This window comes from Gossypium hirsutum, chromosome D09 (genome assembly GCF_007990345.1).
Source record: "Gossypium hirsutum isolate 1008001.06 chromosome D09, Gossypium_hirsutum_v2.1, whole genome shotgun sequence".
Classification (NCBI taxonomy): Eukaryota; Viridiplantae; Streptophyta; class Magnoliopsida; order Malvales; family Malvaceae; genus Gossypium; species Gossypium hirsutum.
The window spans coordinates 39,463,311-39,484,053 of NC_053445.1; the positions used below are offsets into that span (position 1 = coordinate 39,463,311).

A 20,743-nucleotide genomic window follows, 5' to 3' on the forward strand; every position below is an offset into this window, starting at 1 on the left:
AACTTGAATTATATTCTTAAATGCTTGAAATGTATATTATTTATGTGAATATGATTTGAATATTCATTGTATGAAAACTGGTGAAACATTGATATATTTGATAAAAGAGGAAGAAATCCCGGTTGAATGAAAGGAAAATTCGATGGATCTCTGAAAAGGAATTGACGGTAAAAAGGATCTAGCCCAGACAAGTGATCCTATTCTGATATAGCCCTTCTGAAGAATATGTGGAAAATGGATTTAGCCTGGACGGGTGATCCGAATTAGGGTCTAAATTTAGCCTGGACTGGTAATTCAGATCTAAGCTTATTAGAGTAATTGTCATTGCAGGGGATTTAGCCTGAACTGGTAATCCCGACAATACTCTATGAGTTTATATTATAGGGGATTTAGCCTAGACTGGTAATCCCGCTATAAGGATGAGGTTCACGGGAGTGTGCTCACTGAAATGGAAATGTGCCCACATGAATATGAATTGACAGACCCGGATTTGTACACTAAAGTGTACCCCTGAAAATCCGTCGAAATTCCGAGAAATTCAACGGGATAAATATGGAAAAATAACAAGGAAATGGAAATCATGGTATCGATGAGCTCATCAATCTTGGTATATATATTATTGATACATGGAAATTATTGAACTAACTTGAATATTGAGTTTATGCATGTTAGGGGAATAATGCATTGAATGGCATGTATAAGTTAAATTGGCCAACGTTAGCTCATTAATGTTTTGATTTTGATTGATTTTAAATATGAATGCTTGATGAAATGAAATGTCTGTAAATTAATTTGTAAACTCCGGTAATGCTCTATAATCCTATTCTGGCAATAGATATGGGTTAGGGGTGTTACATGTAATTTTTTAAAAACATTATTCCAATAAAAAATATTTTATCATTATTAATTTGAACTAGTGCTTTTAAGAAAAAGTCCACATCAACATCTTAACTAAAATAATTAAAGATACTAATTATTTGAATTAGCTAACGTCGTTATAATAAAATAGAGACCGGAATTTACCTAAACCAGTATAGAATTAAATATCAAATTTAAGCATGATAAAGCAATCAAAACCATAAAAAGACAAAAGATAATCTATTCCTAATATAAATTGTATCAAATAAAAGTATAATAATTAAATCTCAAATTCAAACCTGAAAAAGGGATCAAAATTCATAATATGAATGAATGACAATTTATACTGAACACAATCATCCCTAATATATTGCATATTCAACTATTAGATTTATTATTTGATATTGATTCATAATGCATATAAATATGAGCCAAAAAAAATTCATTACCCAAAGGCATTCCTTTATTGTAGGTATCACAACCTTTTGGTTCTTTTTTAAAATTATATAATAATGGTCAAATTTTAGCTTAGTTCTTGTATTGTATTTAAATTTGAAATTTAATATATATTTTTTAATTTTTAACTATTTTGGTTAAAATATTTATGTGAATTTTTATAAATTGTTAACATCGTTAAAATTTTTTATCAAATCTAAGTCTATTACAATGTAATTTTTTATTATATGACTACCATATGTGTGTTTTTTTTTAATTTTAAAATGTCACCTTAAAGAACTTAATAAAATTTTAATGGTGTTAACAGCTGGATTTGAATTTTTAAATTTAGAAATGAATAAATAAAATTCCTAAAAGTAAAAATATATAGACTAAGGGCTCCTTTGGATGAACATATCTAGTGCGGTGCATTTAGCTTTCTTTTTGTCTCACGCTATAGTATTTAATCTCACCCGTCACTATTTTGACACTAATAGTAGATAAACACATTGCGGCCATCCAAAAGAATCCTAAATTTTAAATTTACAAAAAAATATATATAAACTTAAAACATATTTTAATATTTAAAATTTTACTTAATAATATAACTCGAAAATATAATTAATTTGCTCCAAAACGTGGTGAAAATCATACTAATATAAATTAAAAGAGGCATGTGAATATATATTTTCTTATTATTCTCCCATCATTACTCATGAATGATATAATTTCATCGTGTATCACGGGGACTACGTCAAACTGCGCAGTAAAAGAAGAGGATGCAAAAAGTAAAGGACAATTCCATCCTCTGGGTTGAAGCAAAGTTACAGAACCATACATAAATTAATCTCCATTCCCAACATCACATCATCGTCTTCACTGTGACAAATGGCAAACTTCAAGCACTGTATATCCAGCTCATGGAAATGGGCGTCCTCTTACATTCGGTTCTCCAAGGCCGCCATATTCATCAGCGGTAACTATATCCTTCTATATCCCATTTTTCATATATTAGCCCCTTGTTACTACTCTAATAACCAAAGTTTAAACCTTAAAAATGAATTTAAATTATTATTACAATATTAAAATCCATTGAGCAGAATAGCACAAATGCACCCATTGTTGCATCACTATAGAACATGGAATTAGAATTAGCACTTCATGATTGGCAATTTACTTTTTGAGTTAACCTGATATCAATAATGATAGGTTTGATATTCAGCAAATCATTTATAGAGAACGCTTTTAAAGCATTCTTGATATTCTACATCATCGACTCCCTGGAAAACTTATCTATTGGGGTAGCTATAGTCTATACAGTAGCTGGAGATGGCATACAACAATTTCTGGTCATTCTCATTCACCACCTTGCAATTGATCGTCATGGTGATTTCCGAGTCATTATCCTCACCATCCCATGTTTGATCTTCGTAAGTAATTACTATTTTTTATTAACTTAAACCTTCACGTTTATCTCTTAAGTGATGGGCTCAATGTGATCTCTGGTTTCCTCGGGTTTTTGGGTTTACCAAATATACTTAAGTATAATAAATTATTTAACCCTTCAATTTTATAAAAAAATTTATTTTAATTTTTCACTTTTTTAGTTTTTAATTTTGTAATACTTATCAAATCATTCAAAAATGAATAGAAAAGTGGTATAGACGTACATTGCCACATAAATGCCATATTAATAATTAATTATTTTTAAAATTTATAAAAATTATTTAAAAATGTATGAAAATATAAAAATATTTTTAGATTTTTAAATTTTTAAATTTTTTAAAAATTAATTAATTGCTAAATGCTAGATGGACCAAAGTTAACAGATGATAATTTTTTTCATTTATGTTGTGGTGATTTGACAAATAACACAAATTCAAAAGTTAAAAAAATTAAAAATTAAAATAATTTTTTTTTAAAATTAAAGAACCAAATAAATCACTACATCTATACCATATACTACGAGTACATTGTAACATCTACATTTAGGTGCTCTTTCATATTTAAATCAGTGAAAATAAAACGATTAAAACTTAAAAGAAATACTTTGAGAGTAACAATAGTATCAATATGGTTGTTCCCTAATATAAGCAACCTACTTTTTTATGCTTGACGATAATAGTTTGGTTCGAATTTGTTGTAAAAAAAATTTATAATTATTTTCTAGTTCTAGAATATGAATCAAAATTGAATTAAATATTAATAATAATTGACTTTATTGATGTAAAAAAAAAGTTAAGATGAATTTTTACAATAATACGTGAAAAGATGCAAATGAGATGTAAAAATTTTCAAAACATGACTTTAGAAAGGAGGGGGAAAATACGGCTCTCCACTTATCACCATATGAAGTGTCATCTTTTTTTTTTTTTATTAACGCCAAAACAATCAAACTGAATTGAATTTTATAGATCTGTCATTTTTTGAAATCTCTTTTTTAATTCAAAATCATGGTGTAACGTGTATCCCATGTTCTAGTCTTGGAATAAATGAAATAAATCAAAAAAATAAATTTTGTTTAAAAATGATATCTTATTGAAACTGCCCAGTTCATCCAATTTAATTTGATTGAGATATTAATTTTTAAATTTTAAAAAACACTTTTATAACTAATTTAACTATAAAATTTTCATCATAAAAATTAATTACCAAACTAAATAAGAATAGAATTCATTTTTTTATAACAATATATAAAAATAAAAAATAAATGGCATTATTTTTGTAGGGATTATTGATATTATGGCTTTCTAGTTTGCTTCGATCCCAACAAACGAGGAATCAAATGCTTTACATAGCTCTACCGGTAATATTGGTTGGCTTAGCCGGAAAGGAAGTTTCTCTAGAAGGATTTTTACGTCAGCATTTTGTAGAAGAAACTATTGTTGTTGATGAGACTAAGTCGGAAAGACAACAGGAGGAAGACTATAACGATATTGTAGACGGTCGTGCTAGTTTATGGTCCACTGGTGCCGGCTTTCTTGGACAGTTCATATGTTGGACGTTCACATCAAGCCTTCGTTGGCAGCAAAGGATCATGGTTTCATTCATCGAGGTGGCGGCGGCTTACGCACTTTTCATCTGCGGCAAACGATTTTTCCTACGCATACCTCCAACACGACGAACCGCTGTTTCTCGATTGAAGGAAGCGGGGGGGCTTGTGAAATTGATCCCTCTTTGGCTTTTATTCATCCCTTATTGTCTAGTGGAAGTTGCGGGTTTCTCCATTTTCATACTTCAAAGTGATAGATTGGATACCGAAATTAATCCCAGGATTTCTCTACATTCATTTAATCAAGTTCCCGTGAGCTCACTCTACGTGTTTGAACAATTCATAAGCTTTTTAGTATCCATGTCGACCAAGTATCTAATAAGGAAGCTTTGGAGCAGTGAAGAAGCCATGCAACGTGGTGCTAGATATTGGAGAATGGGTGTTGGGATGGCGGTTGGTTTTGGCTCCTTGTCAAGTGCTTGGTTAGTGGAGCGCCGGAGATCGGATCTAATCAAGAAAAACCCTAATAACGACGAAGTTATTCGCATGACAATACTATGGCTGGCTCCTCAGTTTGGCTTGCTAGGAATTGCCAATGGACTTGTTTCTAAGGGGCTAACAGATTTCTTTTATGACCGTGTGCCCGAATCCAAACGGTATTTTGTGGTCCTATTCAATCAAAGTTTGACGGTAATTGGGAGTTTCTTAAGTGGGCTTGCCGTTTTGCTTGGACCAGACTGGCTCGGCGACACCATTGACAAGCGTCAATTGGACAAGTACTTACTCATGTTGGCGATTTTGAATGTTGCTGTCCTGCCCCTTTACATCTTTCTTTCCTTAATGTTTGATTGGAACATACCAGATGAGGTTGACGGAAGAGATATTGAGATAGAGGAGGTCGATGGAAGCGATGTTGAGATATTAATAGAGGAGGTGGATGGAAGGGATGTTGAGATATTATAGTTATTTATCCTAAAAGTTATGGTTAGTCAATTTTTATAAGTTTTTATTTTAGGTATAAAATATAAAATATTTTTTAAATTGTGCTGTTAACAATCATTTTCATTTTAATTACCTAATTTTAATAAATTTTTATTTTGGTCAATCCTGTTAATTCAATATTGTTGTACACTCATTTTTTCTTATAAAAAGTTAAATTAATTTTTTTATAAAAATTTAGACAATTCCGTATAAAATCTCATTGAAAAAAATTAAAACTAAGTCTAAAATTGAAAAAAAACAAAGAATTAAAAAGATAAATTTTTTCTGTAAAAATCTAAGTTTTTCCTATAAAAACTTAGGTAATTCCCTATAAAATCCTAAGTTTTTTCCTTTTTATAGAAAAATTAAATTAAATTCTAAAAAATAAAATTGATTTTTTTTTAAAAAGATAAAAATGAATTACCAAAATAAAATTTTATTAGTGTACAAGTTGAATTAACGACGGATAAATTTTCATTTTAATTACCTAATTTTAATAAGTTTTCATTTTGGTCAATCTCATTAATTCAATGTTATTATACACTCATTTTAGTCACTCAACTTTAATAAGCTTTCATTCTTGTCACTCATTTACTTTTTAAAAATAATTTTATTTTTTTCCAAAAAAAAAATTATTTATTTTAGATGAAATTGAGTTATTCAACTATGGAGATGAAACCCAAGTTTTTTCCTATAGCTCAATTCTCTTTCTCCCTAAGGAAACCCAAGTTTTTTGCGAACAAACAAACCTAGGTTTTTCTCTTTTTATTGGAAAAAAAACTAAAAATTAATTATAAAAATGGAAAATAATAAAGGAAATTAAAAAGAGAAAATGAATTTTACTTGTAAAAATCCAGGTCATTTTCTGTAAACCCCAGATTGTTTCCTCTTATTGGAAAAAAATTAAAATTAATTCTAAAAAGGGAAAAATTAAAAAGATAAATGGGTTTCTCTTATAAAAACTTAGCAATTCCGTGTAAAATCTCTTTTTTTTTCTTAATTTCATTGGAAAAAACTAAAACTAATTCTAAAAATGAAAACAAAAAAGAATTTAAAAGATAAAATAGTTTTCCCTGTAAAAATCCAAGTTTTTCCTATAAAAACTTAGTTAATTCCCTATAAAGCCCTGAGTTTTTCCCTTTTACAGAAAAACTAAATTTAATTCTAAAACAATAAAATTGATTTTTAAAAAGATAAAAATGAATGACTAAAATAAAAATTTACTAAAGTTGAGTGACTAAAATGAGTGTACAACATTGAATTAACGGCGGATGATCAAAATGAGAACTTATTAAAGTTGAGTAACTAAAATGAAAATAGATGTTAGTGGCAATGCTCAATTTACAATTTTTATTTTCGATGCCCAAAATAAAAACTTATGAAAGTTAATGACCAATTATGTAGTTTACCCTTATTTATTAGATGATTATTAAATTTCCAATATATAATTATCAAACTAATTATAATCATTGAACTTGTTTCTTTATTAATAAAAGAACTTAGGTTCCATTTGTTTAATAGAAAATGACTTTCGGAAAATGATTTCTAAAAAATGATTTACTTTTCTGGAAAAGCTAATATTTTCTGGTGTTTGGATGAATCTGTATAAAATATTTTCTGTTGTTTGGTAGATTTCTTAAAAATATTTCATAAAAGTTGTTTCCAATTAAACAAACATACATTTTATTTTTTTTCATTGTTTAATTGAATTTATTTTTATCTATAATTTTATATTTTACATTGTTTTTGCACATATAAAAAATATTATGTTAAATTCAGGTTCATTTACAACGTCATTTTTTAATTACATGACTACCCAGTGAGTATTTTTTATTTAAAAATGTGACATCAACAAAATTGACAAAAAAAATTAAAGATGTTAAAAATTAGACTTGATTTTTAAAATTGAAAAGGAAAGGGACTAAATTCTTGAAAATAAAAGTACAAAGACTAAATTGCAAATTTGTTACGTGTACATAAGCTTAAGGCATATTTTAATATTTATACTACAAAATATTTATTATTAATATATTTATAATTGTAATAAATATTTATTATTAAAATATTAATACCGAATATTTTCAATAATACGAGAATAATATTATTTTTAAAATTTATTATCAAAATAAAATTGAAATATTAAATAATTTATTATATGACTAAATATAAATAATTAAATATGTATGTGTAATAATATTGAAAAATATAATATTTTAATAATTTTAAATATTTTAAAAATAAAATAAAATTTATTATCAATATAATAATATTAAGCTTGATTTAAGTTAATTTTTATATAAAAATAAAATTATCTACAGAGGAGCTCTTTTTCGGAAATTGACTTATGCTTTCAAAAGGAGAAGTCATTCTACAAGAAAAATTGCTTATTTTACATTAACTTGTAAGTTATTTTCCATTGACCAATTTGTGTTATGTGAAACAAACACAGGAAAATGCAAAAAAATATTTTCTGTAAAACCTTTAAATGTAAACAAACAGACCCTTAATTTAAAAAAAATATTTTTTAAAATCATTAAACTTTTTTATAATAAAAACAAATGACAATAGATTGTTTTATATCAAATATGGTTATAGTCCCTATACTATGTTTAATTTAGGATTTAATATCTACACTTTAATTTGATATAATTTGGTTCCAATACTTTTATAATATAATGTGAAGACAATTTTTTTTTTCTTAAAAATATCCATTCTAACTTATAATACCCAAATTTTTGTGTGTTAGAAATATATTTTTAAGAAAACTTCATTAGGATTTTAAACAAAACAATTAAGGATATTAATCATTTTGGACTAACTTATGTCATTGTAAAAATAGAGGAGTAAATTATGTCAAATTAAAATACAAAATGTGAGTATAATAGAGATCAAAACTATAACCATATTTTCATAACGACAAAACAACCCTTCATCACTTGTCAAGCATTCCTTGAGAAGTTAAAAAGAACGCATTGAGATTCTTACCTATGGAGGATTTACTTGCCTTAGTGCACATGAAGTTACAACTTGTGGTAACAGCAATACTAATTAAATTAATATTTAAGTCGACTCTATAACTATGAATTATAAGTTAGGATTAAGATAAATTTTAGATGAAAAAAATTAAATTTATGTTAAAAAAAAATTATTAAATTTTGAGAATAGTGAAAGTTTTTAAATTGAATTGTTAGCATTTTGAAAAAATCTAAAATGATTTTCATATAACCAAGGGGCTATGATTCTTGCATATGTTTACTTAACAATATTTATTTTTAAAGGCACGCGTATTTTTTACTTTTGTAACTATTAACGGTGCTTTAAATATAAAAATCGAATTTATTTAAAATTTTAATTCAAAATTGGATTAATGTAAATTTTGGTATTCAAACTTTGCTCAATTAGTCGATGCTGTGGACCACATCCGTACTTTTACTTGCTAAACATTATGCACTTCAATAACTAATAAGATTTTTACTCAAGGCACAAATGTCACATTGATAAGAAGGTCAATAAATATTTTAAAAAATATATAAATATTTTTGGTTTTAAAAAAATAAAATTTTGGAAATAAAAAAGGTATAAGAATTTTAAAAGTATCAGAAAAATAAAATATTTATATATCATTAAAAATTTTAAAAATCATAGAAAAATAAAATAAAAAAGAATTTACAAAAGAATAATGAAAAAAATAAATTAAAATTAAACTTAAAAAAGCTAAACTTTAGAAAATTACAAAAAAAAACCAAAAATAAATTTAAATTCAAAAAAAAATATACAAATTCTAAAGAGATTCTAAAAATATAAAATTCAAAAAACCTGAAATCATTCTTACATTGTCTCACAAAAAATTATATATCTCATAATATAAAATTATTTTGCTTACACTGTTTCTTCTATGCAAAACTAGACTCAATAGGCTTTTATTTCATACTTTAATTAACCTCTAATTTAATTTCTACAATTTTTGGTGAATTTTCAAAGTCAAACTTATATTGCTGTCCAAAATTGATTTAGTATAAAATGTTGATAACTAAGTTTGTAACTCCTTCATTTCCTTTCTCTACAATATTTCCCATCACTTCCTCTTATTTCCCTTCATTAACTTATTAAGAACATAAAAATTTATATAAGAAAACTCTACTTTAACATTATTTTTATGCTTTTTTCAATAAAATCAAACTTAAAAATATATTGAAATCTTGATATTCTTACATTGTCCTATTGATTTCAAATATTAACTTGATTTTCTCTCTCCTCCAACTTTTGTTTTCTTGAATCTAATGTGGTATTCTTGTTCTCCATAATCTCCTTATCACTTTCACTCAAGTTGGAAAGATGGGAGGATGATCCTTTTTTTTTTCTTCTTCTTCATCATCTTTCTCTCCTTCAATGCTAGCCATTTATAATAAAATATTAATATTTATCTAATTAAATAATTATAAAATATCATCAAATATTTCTGACATCATCATTGCCTTCTAGAATTCTTTCTATTGCTAATTTAGTATTTTGGCATTTATGATCTTTCAAAATTCCATCCTTAAATAAAATCTTAATTTGGTAAATTTGTAATTTAGTCCCTTATATTTTTTCCACTTATTCAATTTAGTCATCATTCATCCATTTTCCTTAATTTCTCAATCCTTCTACCATAAAGATATTTGCACTATTGGCCCTTCACTTCAACTTTTCTATATTTATATTTGTGCCACAGAACTTTCCACATATTTACAATTTAGTCCTTCATTAATTTAATACATCATGTCATGCTTCTTGGTTTAACTTTCTTTGATATCTTGCAACTTTCACTTTCTTTGATCTTATACCTTATTTTGCTAATATTTAATCTCATATTATTTACGACCAATGGGGTTTTGAGGATGTTACATACTTCTTAGACTTCTAACCCAATACTTTATAATTTGATCCAACAGGATATTTGTTTTTCTATTTTTCAAATTAAACTTTAATATATTTCAAATTAATATAATCTTTTTAAAACAATTCTAATTCTGTTAAAATAATGGCTACTCACAACACCAAAACAGGTCTTTAGCGGCATTTTTTTAGGCCTTTAGTGGCGCTTTTTAACGCCACTAAAGGTATTTACGGCGCTTCTAAAAGCGCCGTAAAAAAGGCCGCTAACGAAAACGTCGCAAACGTTTGCAGCGTTTACAAACAAAAACGCCGCTAAAGACCATGATCTTTAGCGGCACTTAGAAAAAAACGCCGCTAAAGAACATGGTCTTTAGCGGCATTTTTTCTAAGCGCCTCTAAAGAACATGGTCTTTAGCGGCGTTTTTATACAAAAACGCCACTATTTTTGGGATTTTTTATATTAAATTTTTTATTTTTTCAGCCCTCCTGTAGCAACAAATTAAAAGCAACCAGATCTAAACCAGCCAAAAGTAATAAATTTATATAATATTTTAAATTAAAAGAATAAAATAATATTAATATTAATAAATAAAAGTGAATTCATATTATTTTTGCAAAAATGTTAAATGTTAAAATGATAAAAATATTTATGCAATACACTATGACGGCAGAAGTTGCGACTGAAACATCTTCATCATTGTTTGAAGCTGCTGCTGGAGTTCGTCGTACTTTTTGCTCTGCTCTGCTTCTCTCGCTGCAGCCTCTGCTTCCCTCGCTGCCGCCTCTGCTTTAAGTTGTAGCTGGAGTTCTTCATATTTCCTTTGAACTTCAACTGTGGTCGCTTGCATCTGAGCCATCTGGTCCTTTAACCTCTGAACTTCAGCTTGAGCCTGACTCCCCGAAGCCATGTATTGCTGCGAGCTGGATCCAAAATATTGGGTTGGGCTAACAAAATATCCTTGAAATCGAACCCGACCATACCTTTCAGGACCCAAAACTTCAGTAATAATCCGTTTATCAATGTCTTCAAGATGAACAAAACTATCACTAGAAGCAATCGCTTCGTACTCCGCCTTTTTATCCTTTAGTTTTTCCTAATAAATAAATCACATAGTTAGGAACGCAATATATATTAAAAAACATATGCAACATAACAATAGTCGCATTACAAGCAATGAATTAAACCATTAGAAAATAAACACTATTTTATATGTAAAACAAGTCAAATCGTATTAAGTAAACGTATCATTATTTCACCAGCTTCAGGAGTCATGGGAGATCCATCATTCTTCCTATGTGTAATTTCAAAAAGTTGAAGGCATTAAACTTTTTGACCGGACGACAGTTCCTACAATATAGTAGTAAAAATATTATTTAATGGAAAGTTATACATATTTGACAATATTAAAAAATTAAAAATACCTCCGCCTCAGCTACACATGCAAAACTTCTCGACCCGGCTGTGTGAGTGAATTTTTGTTTCTGCCTGCTACTTTTTCCAACTTGTTCACGATCCTACGTTATGAAATTTTTAGTACGTAAATAGTAAATACTATAAACCAAAATAATTACAATAGTTTGGAAGTACGTCATACCTCGCCTTTCTTCGAATGCCAAAATCTAACCGCATCTTCCCATTGGTACCTCAACATACTCGGCGGGACATTTTGCAATTTCTCATCGAAGGTTGTTTTTGTCTTATAATAATTTTTCTTCAAAGTACTTTTATTGTCTCTCCATCTTTTTCCCAATGCCTTCTTTACATAAGCATCCGAGACCTCTAAAGCAAACCTCGCCTACAAAAAACACAAGTTAATAAAGTAAATATAAATGAAACTATTTCCCAAGCATTACAGATGACATTAACATTTTGTTACCTTAATATTATTGAGGGCTTGGTTTTTGTTGCTATCGGGTATTTGATGCCATGACTCGTAGTTGATAGGCAACATATTCGCATTTCGTGCTAAAATGCCCATGTATCCTGCTAAAAGTCGAGCTTCTGATCCAACAGGATGACCAAAACTGTTTCGTCCAACTTTGACACGCTCGACTGGATCTAACTCGTATAACTCTCTAAGTAGCGTACGTCCTCAACCTCTGATTTAATATTTCTTTATTCAACGGTTCACTATGACCAAATGATTTATTTCTATTTTGGAACTTCAAAAAACATAAATTCATTTCCAGGTCATTTTCATTCTTTTTTTTTTCATTTTCATTTTAGAGAAAACCACATTCATTTCTAAATAATTCCATTTATCCATTTTTCATTTTCATTTTGGAGAAAACTATAATCATTTCCGAATGTTTCACATTTCTCCATTTTCACCATTTCTATTTATTTTTGTTCATTTGATTCAGCATGAAATTCATTTCTTGTTTCAACGAGCTAGTAGAGGGACCAATTGAACATATGCGATTAGAGCTCAAATGATTTATAATAAAGTTCCAGGTTTTCATCTATTAATTATAAACTCATTTAGTCATTGTAAAGTATGACTCCTATTTCAATCAAATTTGAGAAATAATCTTTTAGTCAAACTTTGTTTATTTGTTTCTATCAAACTCTGATTAGTCTAGATTATTTTTTTATTATTTGACCTATGAATTTAGCCTATAAATAGGCTCTTTTACAACCTTAGAAAACACACCCATTAGAGATTAGAACTCATAACACATTCAGAGAATTTTGTGTTTACATTTTAAGGGTTCTTTATTTTCTGTTTTCGGGGTTTAGTTTTTATCTCCATCTTTTGTACTATTCGTTCTTTTGCCATTATAGTATAATTATCTTTGCCCGTGATTTTTATCCTCTTTGGAGGGGTTTTTACACGTCAAATTTGTGTGTTCAATTTCTCAATTTCTTCTATTTTTTTACTTATTCGTTACTTAATCGGGTCAATCCCCAACAAGTGGTATCAGAGTTAGTTCAATTTTCATAAATCAGCCCGTTCAAATATGGCAGCAACAAGGTTTAAAATTGAAAAGTTTAATGGTGAGACAAATTTCAATCTGTGGCAAGTTCGGATGATGGCAATTCTAGTTCAAACTGGCTTGAAAAAGGTTGTTACCGGGAAAAAGCCTGAGAATCTAAATCAAACAAAATGGGAAAAGCTTGATGAAAAGGCTTTGTCTTCAATCCAGTTGTGCCTTGCGAATACGGTATTGCGGGAGGTATTGATGGAGAAGACCTCATCTGTCTTGTGGAAAAGGTTAGAAACTCTTTATGCGACTGAGTCTCTGGCTAACTATTTAGTGTTGAAACAATGTTTATTTATGTTTCGCATTAACGAATGTGAGCTTCTTAGAGATTACACCAGGCAATTCATTACTCTTTTAAATGATTTAAATAACGTTGAGGTTCAAATTGAAGATGAAGATCAGACTATGCTATTATTGTGCTCTTTACCCCTTCATACAAGTCTTTCAAGGAGACCCTGATTTATGGTAGAGACAAACTCTCGTTTGAATATGTGAAGGGTTATTTGTTGAGTAGAGACAAACTCAACAATGAGTTTGGTTTGAATAGCAAGGCAGATAGGCAAGCTTCCGTTTTGGTAGCATCAAAGAAGCGAGACAAAATGTGTCGCTATTGTAAAAAGTTAGGTTACGTCAAAGCAGATTGTTATAAACTGCGAAATAAAAGAGCTGCTAAGAGTAACGGGGAAGATGTAGCTGGTGCTAATTCGACCAACGAAAGCAATGACGATTTCTTGTTAGTGTCAACGAGCAAAAGCTCTGAGCTTACATCCGAGTGGATCCTAGATTTGGCATGTTCTTTCCACATGTCTTCCAATAGAGAATGGTTATCCACATACAATTTAGTTGAATGTGGAGTTGTGTGCATGAGAAATGATTCATCCAGTAAGGTAATTGGTATTAGTACTGTTAAAATTAGAATGCACGATGGGACGATTAGGACACTCTCAGATGTTAGGTATATACCTGATTTACGAAAGAATCTCATCTCCTTGAATATTTTAGACTTAAAAGGATGCAGAATCAACATCGAGTCGAGCAGCATTAAGGTATCTCGTAGAGCTCTCATTTTGTTAAAAGGTAAAAGGACTAGTAGTCTTTATATTTTGGAAGGTTCTACAGTGAACAGTGAAATCGGACATCCCTCATCTGTTACGGAGTCGAAGTCAACTTGTAACAGCCCAATTCTAGGCCTAGTCAGAATAGTGGTTTCGGGACCACAAATTTGACAAGGGAAAATATGATTACTATTATATTTTCATGATCTACAATTTTACGGAAAATTTTCGTAAAAATTTCGTTCAAAAATTTCGACGTTTGGGCACTCAATTTAGTCAAAAGGACTAAATTGTAAAAAGTGAAAAAGTTGAGTTCTACATGTTAGAAGTGTCTAATTTTTTATGAAATTATAAATTGGGGGTCCTTATGTGGTAATTAGACCATTAGTAATTGATGGACAAAAATAGACATAAGAAATGGGAGAAATAGATTTTTTTTAAGTAAGGGCATTTTAGTCATTTAGTAATAAAAAGAAATAAAATGGGAAAAAGATGGAAAAATGGTGTCCATCTTCATTAAGTTGCTGCCAAAATTTGGAAGACACCATAGCTAGGGTTTCTTTGCTTTCTCAAGCTCATAGTAAGTGCATCCTAGCCCCGTTTTTAATGTTCTTTACATTTTTGAAATCTTCGTAGCTCGGTTTAGCTTATTTTACTGTTAATTCATGTTAGGTTTTATATTTGGAAAAATACCCATAGGTGAAAAGTGTTTATTTTGCTATTTTATGGAGGAATATGAAGCTAGAAATTATGTTAAACAACTTTTGCTAAGCGATTTTAAACGAAAACGGGTAAATTTGATATTGCCATAGAAGGGAAAAGTGTTCAGCATGTCATAAAACATAAGAATAAGTGATGAAGTTTAATTTCTGAGCTTGGGGACAAAAGTATAATTATGCAAAAGTTTGGGGGCAAAATTGTAATTTTTCAAAAAGTTGGGTGGTGGATTATTTTAATAAATGTGAAAATTAAACGAGTTAAATTTGCTATTATAGATCAAGAGAGACGGGAAGATTATCTCAAACGAGGAAAAGAAAAGATAGTGGAGTGAATTGTAAAATTACGATATTTTGCACCGAGGTAAGTAAACATGTGACTTAATGTATTATTTTGATATTATTTGATTTGTGTTGAGATTTATTTGAATATAAAATAAATGTTTGGCAAGATTCCAAAAATGTTGTTAAATTGGGAAAGGTGGTAAGGAGTTGCAAAACACGGTTTTTGGTTGAACACTCGGAATAGGCCGGAGCATATTGCATATAAAGGGGTTGCTGTGTGCTGATTCCCCTATTCATTGGTGGTTGCTAAGTGCTGATTCCACTGTATTTTAAATGTGAAAGGGGGTTGCTAAGTGCTGATTCCCCCGAGGGGTTGCTAAGTGCTGATTCCCCTACCTATTGGTGGTTGCTAAGTGCTGATTCCCCCTCGGGGTTGCTAAGTGCTGATTCCCCGACCCATTTGGTGGTTGCTAAGTGCTGATTCCACCGCATCTGAAATGTGAAAGGGGCTGCTAAGTGCTGATTCCCCCAAGGGGTTGCTGTGTGCTGATTCCCCGATTCATTGGTGGTTGCTAAGTGCTGAATCCACCAATAACGGTTAACATTCCGAGTGTTCATCGAGTAAATTAGGAAGGTGAATGTTCATATATGTGGTGGACAAGTTTATGGGAGGAATATCGGGTTGGTACTTAATCAACCCATGTATAAGATGGGAGGAAAATCAAAAATACAAAAAGAGACAATTTGAATGCAAAACTGTTTTGAATGACAGCAGTTGGGCAACTATGAAAAATCACCATAAATGTTGGAAAATGAATTAGAGGTTAAATAATATATGAAATTTAAGCTGAATGAGTCTATTTTCATATGAAAGAAATAGAGCAAGCAAAAGAGTTGTATTTTCGGAGATATTTGAATTTTACTGAGACAGGGCTGGATTGATTTCGAAATCCCCTGTTCCAACTTTGGAAAATCACCAAAAATTATAAAAAAATAATTATGGCTTAAAATCTATATTCCTGGATTCCTTTTTGAGTCTATTTTTAATATAAACAAACGAGAACATTGTTTGAAACTTTTACAGAGAGTTATGTGAATTTTTGTAAGGGGAGGTCAGGACTGTCGGGCAGTGAAACAGGGGAATATTTAAAGAATAAACTGTACTAATTGGCCCGGCCAAAAATTCTGAAATTTTATGATAGAAAGATATATGAGTCTAGTTTCAGGGAAAATTTACAGAATTCAATTTGGAGCCCTGTAGCTCTGGATAAAAATAAATTAGTGGTCATGATGCAGAAAACCAGCTTGCTGGAAATTACACAAACAATGAAATTTATTTGTGAATAAATTTATACTATGGTGTAGTCATGTGAGAAATTTATTTATTTGCCATATGTTTACTTACTAAGCTATGTGCTTACTCGTTTTTATTTTTCCCTTGATTATAGTGATTTCCATCAATTCGGAATTGGGACAGAGTCAGACAATCATCTACACTATCATCCACATTTGGGTATTTTGCTACTAGTATTCCAGAAATTATGGCATGTATAGACGACTTATGTAATGGGGCGTCAACATGTAAATATATATTATGGTTCGATTTAAAATGTAGTGTTTATTAATGGTTAAATTGTGTATGTTTATACAACTGAACTTGGTTGGAATATTAAATTGTGTTTGAAAACTTGCAGGAGGTTTAAGCAAAAATAAGCATAAATGCTGTCGAAATTTTTTAAAAAAATTTAGTAATACCTCATACTCTGTTCCGATCAGGAATGCGGGTAAGGGGTGTTACACAACTCGTTTGAAGCGGAGGCAACTTGGTCATATGAGGGAAAAATGTATGACTGTTTTGTTAAAGAGATGTTCTCTTTTGTATGCAGGATTTGAAAAGTTAGGGAACTGTGTTTGTGAAAATCAGACCTGGGTTAGTTTTGATTTGGCAGTATACAAATCAAAGGCTAGAAGTCTTCCAGTTTCTAAGCACAGATTCGACTCAATTAATCCCTACATAGTTCAAGATAGGCCCGTGGCGGGCTTTGGCAAAGATGGCGTTGTGGAAATATGAGTCAAGGTGGAGATTTGTTAAGTATGACTCCTATTTCAGTCAAATTAGAGAACCAATCTTCTAGTTAAACTCTGTTTATTTGTTTCTATCAAATTATGATTAGTCTAAATTATTTTATTATTATTTGACCTGAATTTAGCCTATAAATAGGCTCTTTTACAACCTTAGAAAACACAACCGTTAGAGATTAAAACTCATAACACATTTAGAGAATTTTGTGTTTACGTTTTGAGGGTTCTTTGTTTTCGGGTTTTTGGGGTTTAGTTTTTATCTCCATCTTTGTACTCTTTGTTATTTTGCATTATAGTATAATTATTTTTACCTGTGGTTTTTTATCCTTTTTGGAGGGGTTTTTCCACGTTAAATTTGTGTGTCCAATTTCTTAATTTCTTCCACTTTTTTTACTTGTTCGTTGCTTAATTGGGTCGATCCCTAACAGTCACAAAGTCATTCCACTATAATATCGTGATTGAGTTCTCCCTAACGATATACCATTACAAAAGCAATATGATCAGTGCTCGTTCAATGACCTTTTCATAAGTGTATTACCCTCATAAGATATCCTTAATCTCCTTGGATTTTTTAAGTATTTTAAGTTAGGGAATAAATTATATTAGGATCATCCTAAAAAGCATAGTTTTTAGGCACCAATAAAATAGTGTCAGTCATTAAATTTTAAATATAACAATGTATTATTATACACTAATCTATATCTAATATCTTCTCCAACTTAATTTAACTTTAATTGAATAATTAATTTTTTAAATTATAAACAAACATGTTTCTTCTTTTACAAATTTTAATCATTTTATTTTTTTTCATAAATTAATATTTTTTATTTTTGTGCAACCAATTAAGAAAAACATTAGTAACTTTTGTGCAATTTTTTCAATGACATTAGTAACTTTTGTGCAATTTTTTCCATGTCATTGACACATAATTTTGGTAATTATTTTACCTTGAACCTTGAACCTCGAACCTTGAACACGAACCCTAAACATTAAACTTTAAACCTCAAACCATAAGGTTCAAGGTTTGGATTTAGGATTTAAGGTTTAAGGTTCATGTTTGATTTAGGGTTATGGTTTATGAGTTTAGGGTTTGTGTTATAGGTTACAAGTTCCTAGTTCGGGTTTGGGGTGCTAAGTTTTTGGTTTAAGGATTAGGACTCTAGATTTAGTGTTTAAGGTTTTGGATTTGGGGTTCAAGGTAAAAAAAATTATCAAAATTACGTGTCAATGACATGGAAAAATTATTGAAATATCATTAAATATTTGGAAAGGGACCGTGAATAATGTGGTGGGAAGGGTCCATAAAATAATTTCTCTATGGGTGAGTGTATAATAATTTCTTGTCTTTAAAATTTGATGATCTAGCAAAATTTTATTGGTGCCTAAAAACCTTAGTTTTTAGGATCATCCTAATGTAAGTTATTCTCTTTTAAGTTATTTAGGAGTTTTGTGTTTCTTAGTCAATAAAAAAGTTTAGTTTAAAACTACTTTTTATTTAGATTAATTAGAGTTTCAATATACTTTAGGGTTTTATTTGGATGTAATTAGTTAGCCTATATAAAAACCATTTCATTGTTCATTAACGACAATTGTTTTCCATTAATAAATTTTTTAATTGTGGTGTTAGTTTCTTTTGTGCAAGATTGTCTTCTTGTAATTTTTAGAAGAGTTTTTCTTATCTATTTTCTTTAAGGAGTCGTGAGATTATTTCTTGGAGAGTTGATTAGGGTCACTAATTGGGTTTCTTCTCGATTTTTTTTTGGTGAATTACAATAATAAGGTAAAGCCCAAACAACAAACATAAGTATCGCGATTCAAACCCAGGCCACACCTAGGACGATGAACACCATTAACTATCAAGCCATCGCATGGGGTTCATACCATATATATAAATTTAAGAAAGAATGTATATATGATTTAATGCATTTAATAGATAAAGTTAAATTTATTCATTTCCATTTTATGGAATTATATGATGAGTATTAAATTTAAATTTATTAATTTGTAATAAATGCATTTAATGTAATTAAATATTTTGAAATTCACACCATAAATGATATGAGAAAAATATAAACAATACACGTGTATTCCAATTCGGAATGGTTCATAAAGATGTGGAAAAAAATTGCCTTAATTTTGTTTAATAAAAATATGAAATTTATTTTATAACGTTTCACAAATGTTTAAAAAAGTATAGGGTTACATTTTTTAAAATTCTATAGATGTTAAAGTTGTTTTGGTTTAATAAAGGATTAATAGTATTATAAGTCCTCAAAACTTTTTCAAAACAAATTAATTAATCCATTCTAAACTTTTTGCATCCAATTGAACCATTGAACTAATAAAACTTGTTAAATAGTCCCTTTGACTAACATTAACCGTTAGTATTTTAATGATAATGCTGACACGGTTGTTAACAAACGACATATCAGCAAAAAATAAAAATTTCAAGACTCAACCATATATATTTTAAAATTATTTTTAAAATAAATACACAATCAATTTGAACAAAAGGTTGTTCAAGTTCATTTGAATCTGGACACCCATTTACCTAATACATTTTAGAATTATAAAAAAACATAAAAAATCATTAAAATTATAAAAAAAATTAAAATTTAACAAAATTATTAGAAATTAATTAAAAATAATAAAAATACTTTATTACTTTTATATTTTAAATCAGGAAACAAACATCAACAACTTATATCATAAAATCAATATTAACAATTTTTTTGTTATATTTTTGCTTCTCATTTTTCAATTTGTGCAAGTTATATTAGTCAAATAATTTAATCAAAATGAGAAAAACAATTTTTATAAAATTTTATAAAATGTAACTTAATTGTTTATAAAATTTATGGTTTTTAATTAATTTCTAATAACTTTTATAAATTATATTTTCTAAATATCATGTGGTTTTAAATAAGTTAATTTTTATAAATTTTATAAAATTTTATGGTTTTTTAATTAATTTCTAATAATTTCTATATATTTTTATATTTCTAAAATGAATCTCGACAAACTGTTGTCCTAATTCAAATGAACATGGACAACAAGTTATCCAAAACCATTATGTACTTATTTAAAAATTAATTTAAATATTTTTTATTTTATATTTTTTTGATGTGTCACTTACATTAGTGTTTTCGTTAAATACTAATAGTCAACGTCAGTCAAAGGGTCTATTTGACCACTTTTATGTGTTTAATGGCTCAATTGAATGTAAAAAATTCAGAGGGGTTTAATTATTTTTTTTAAAAACTTCAAGGTTTATTTTACCAACAAACCTACATAAAAATATGATTTTTTGTTAATAAAACAATATAGATGTTAACAAAAAAATTTCTCCTGGATTACATTTCTTATAATTATTATGTATCTATATTAAAATTTTATTTTATTGATATATACTTGTAAAATTATTTATCTTTAAATATATATATATTTAAATTTTTTTATTAAATTCATTATGAACT

General features: G+C 28.8%; 1 protein-coding gene across 1 annotated transcript; it reads left to right on the forward strand.

Moving 5' to 3' along the window:
• Nucleotides 1-2,125: 2,125 nt before the first annotated feature.
• On the forward strand, nt 2,126-5,390 carry LOC107891476 (protein NRT1/ PTR FAMILY 5.7). Its single transcript, XM_016816294.2, has 3 exons — nt 2,126-2,269; nt 2,503-2,723; nt 4,022-5,390. Exons 1-3 carry the CDS (start codon nt 2,182-2,184, stop codon nt 5,246-5,248), a joined length of 1,536 nt encoding a protein of 511 aa, XP_016671783.1. The 5' UTR covers nt 2,126-2,181; the 3' UTR covers nt 5,249-5,390.
• The last annotated feature ends 15,353 nt before the right edge of the window (nt 5,391-20,743 follow it).

Coding starts and splice junctions, on each gene's coding strand:
- LOC107891476 (XM_016816294.2), top strand. CDS start 2,182: ATGGCAAACTTCAAGCACTGTATATCCAGCTCATGGAAATGGGCGTCC. Junction 2,270..2,502: donor GGCCGCCATATTCATCAGCG/GTAACTATATCC, acceptor CAATAATGATAG/GTTTGATATTCAGCAAATCA. Junction 2,724..4,021: donor CCATCCCATGTTTGATCTTC/GTAAGTAATTAC, acceptor TTATTTTTGTAG/GGATTATTGATATTATGGCT.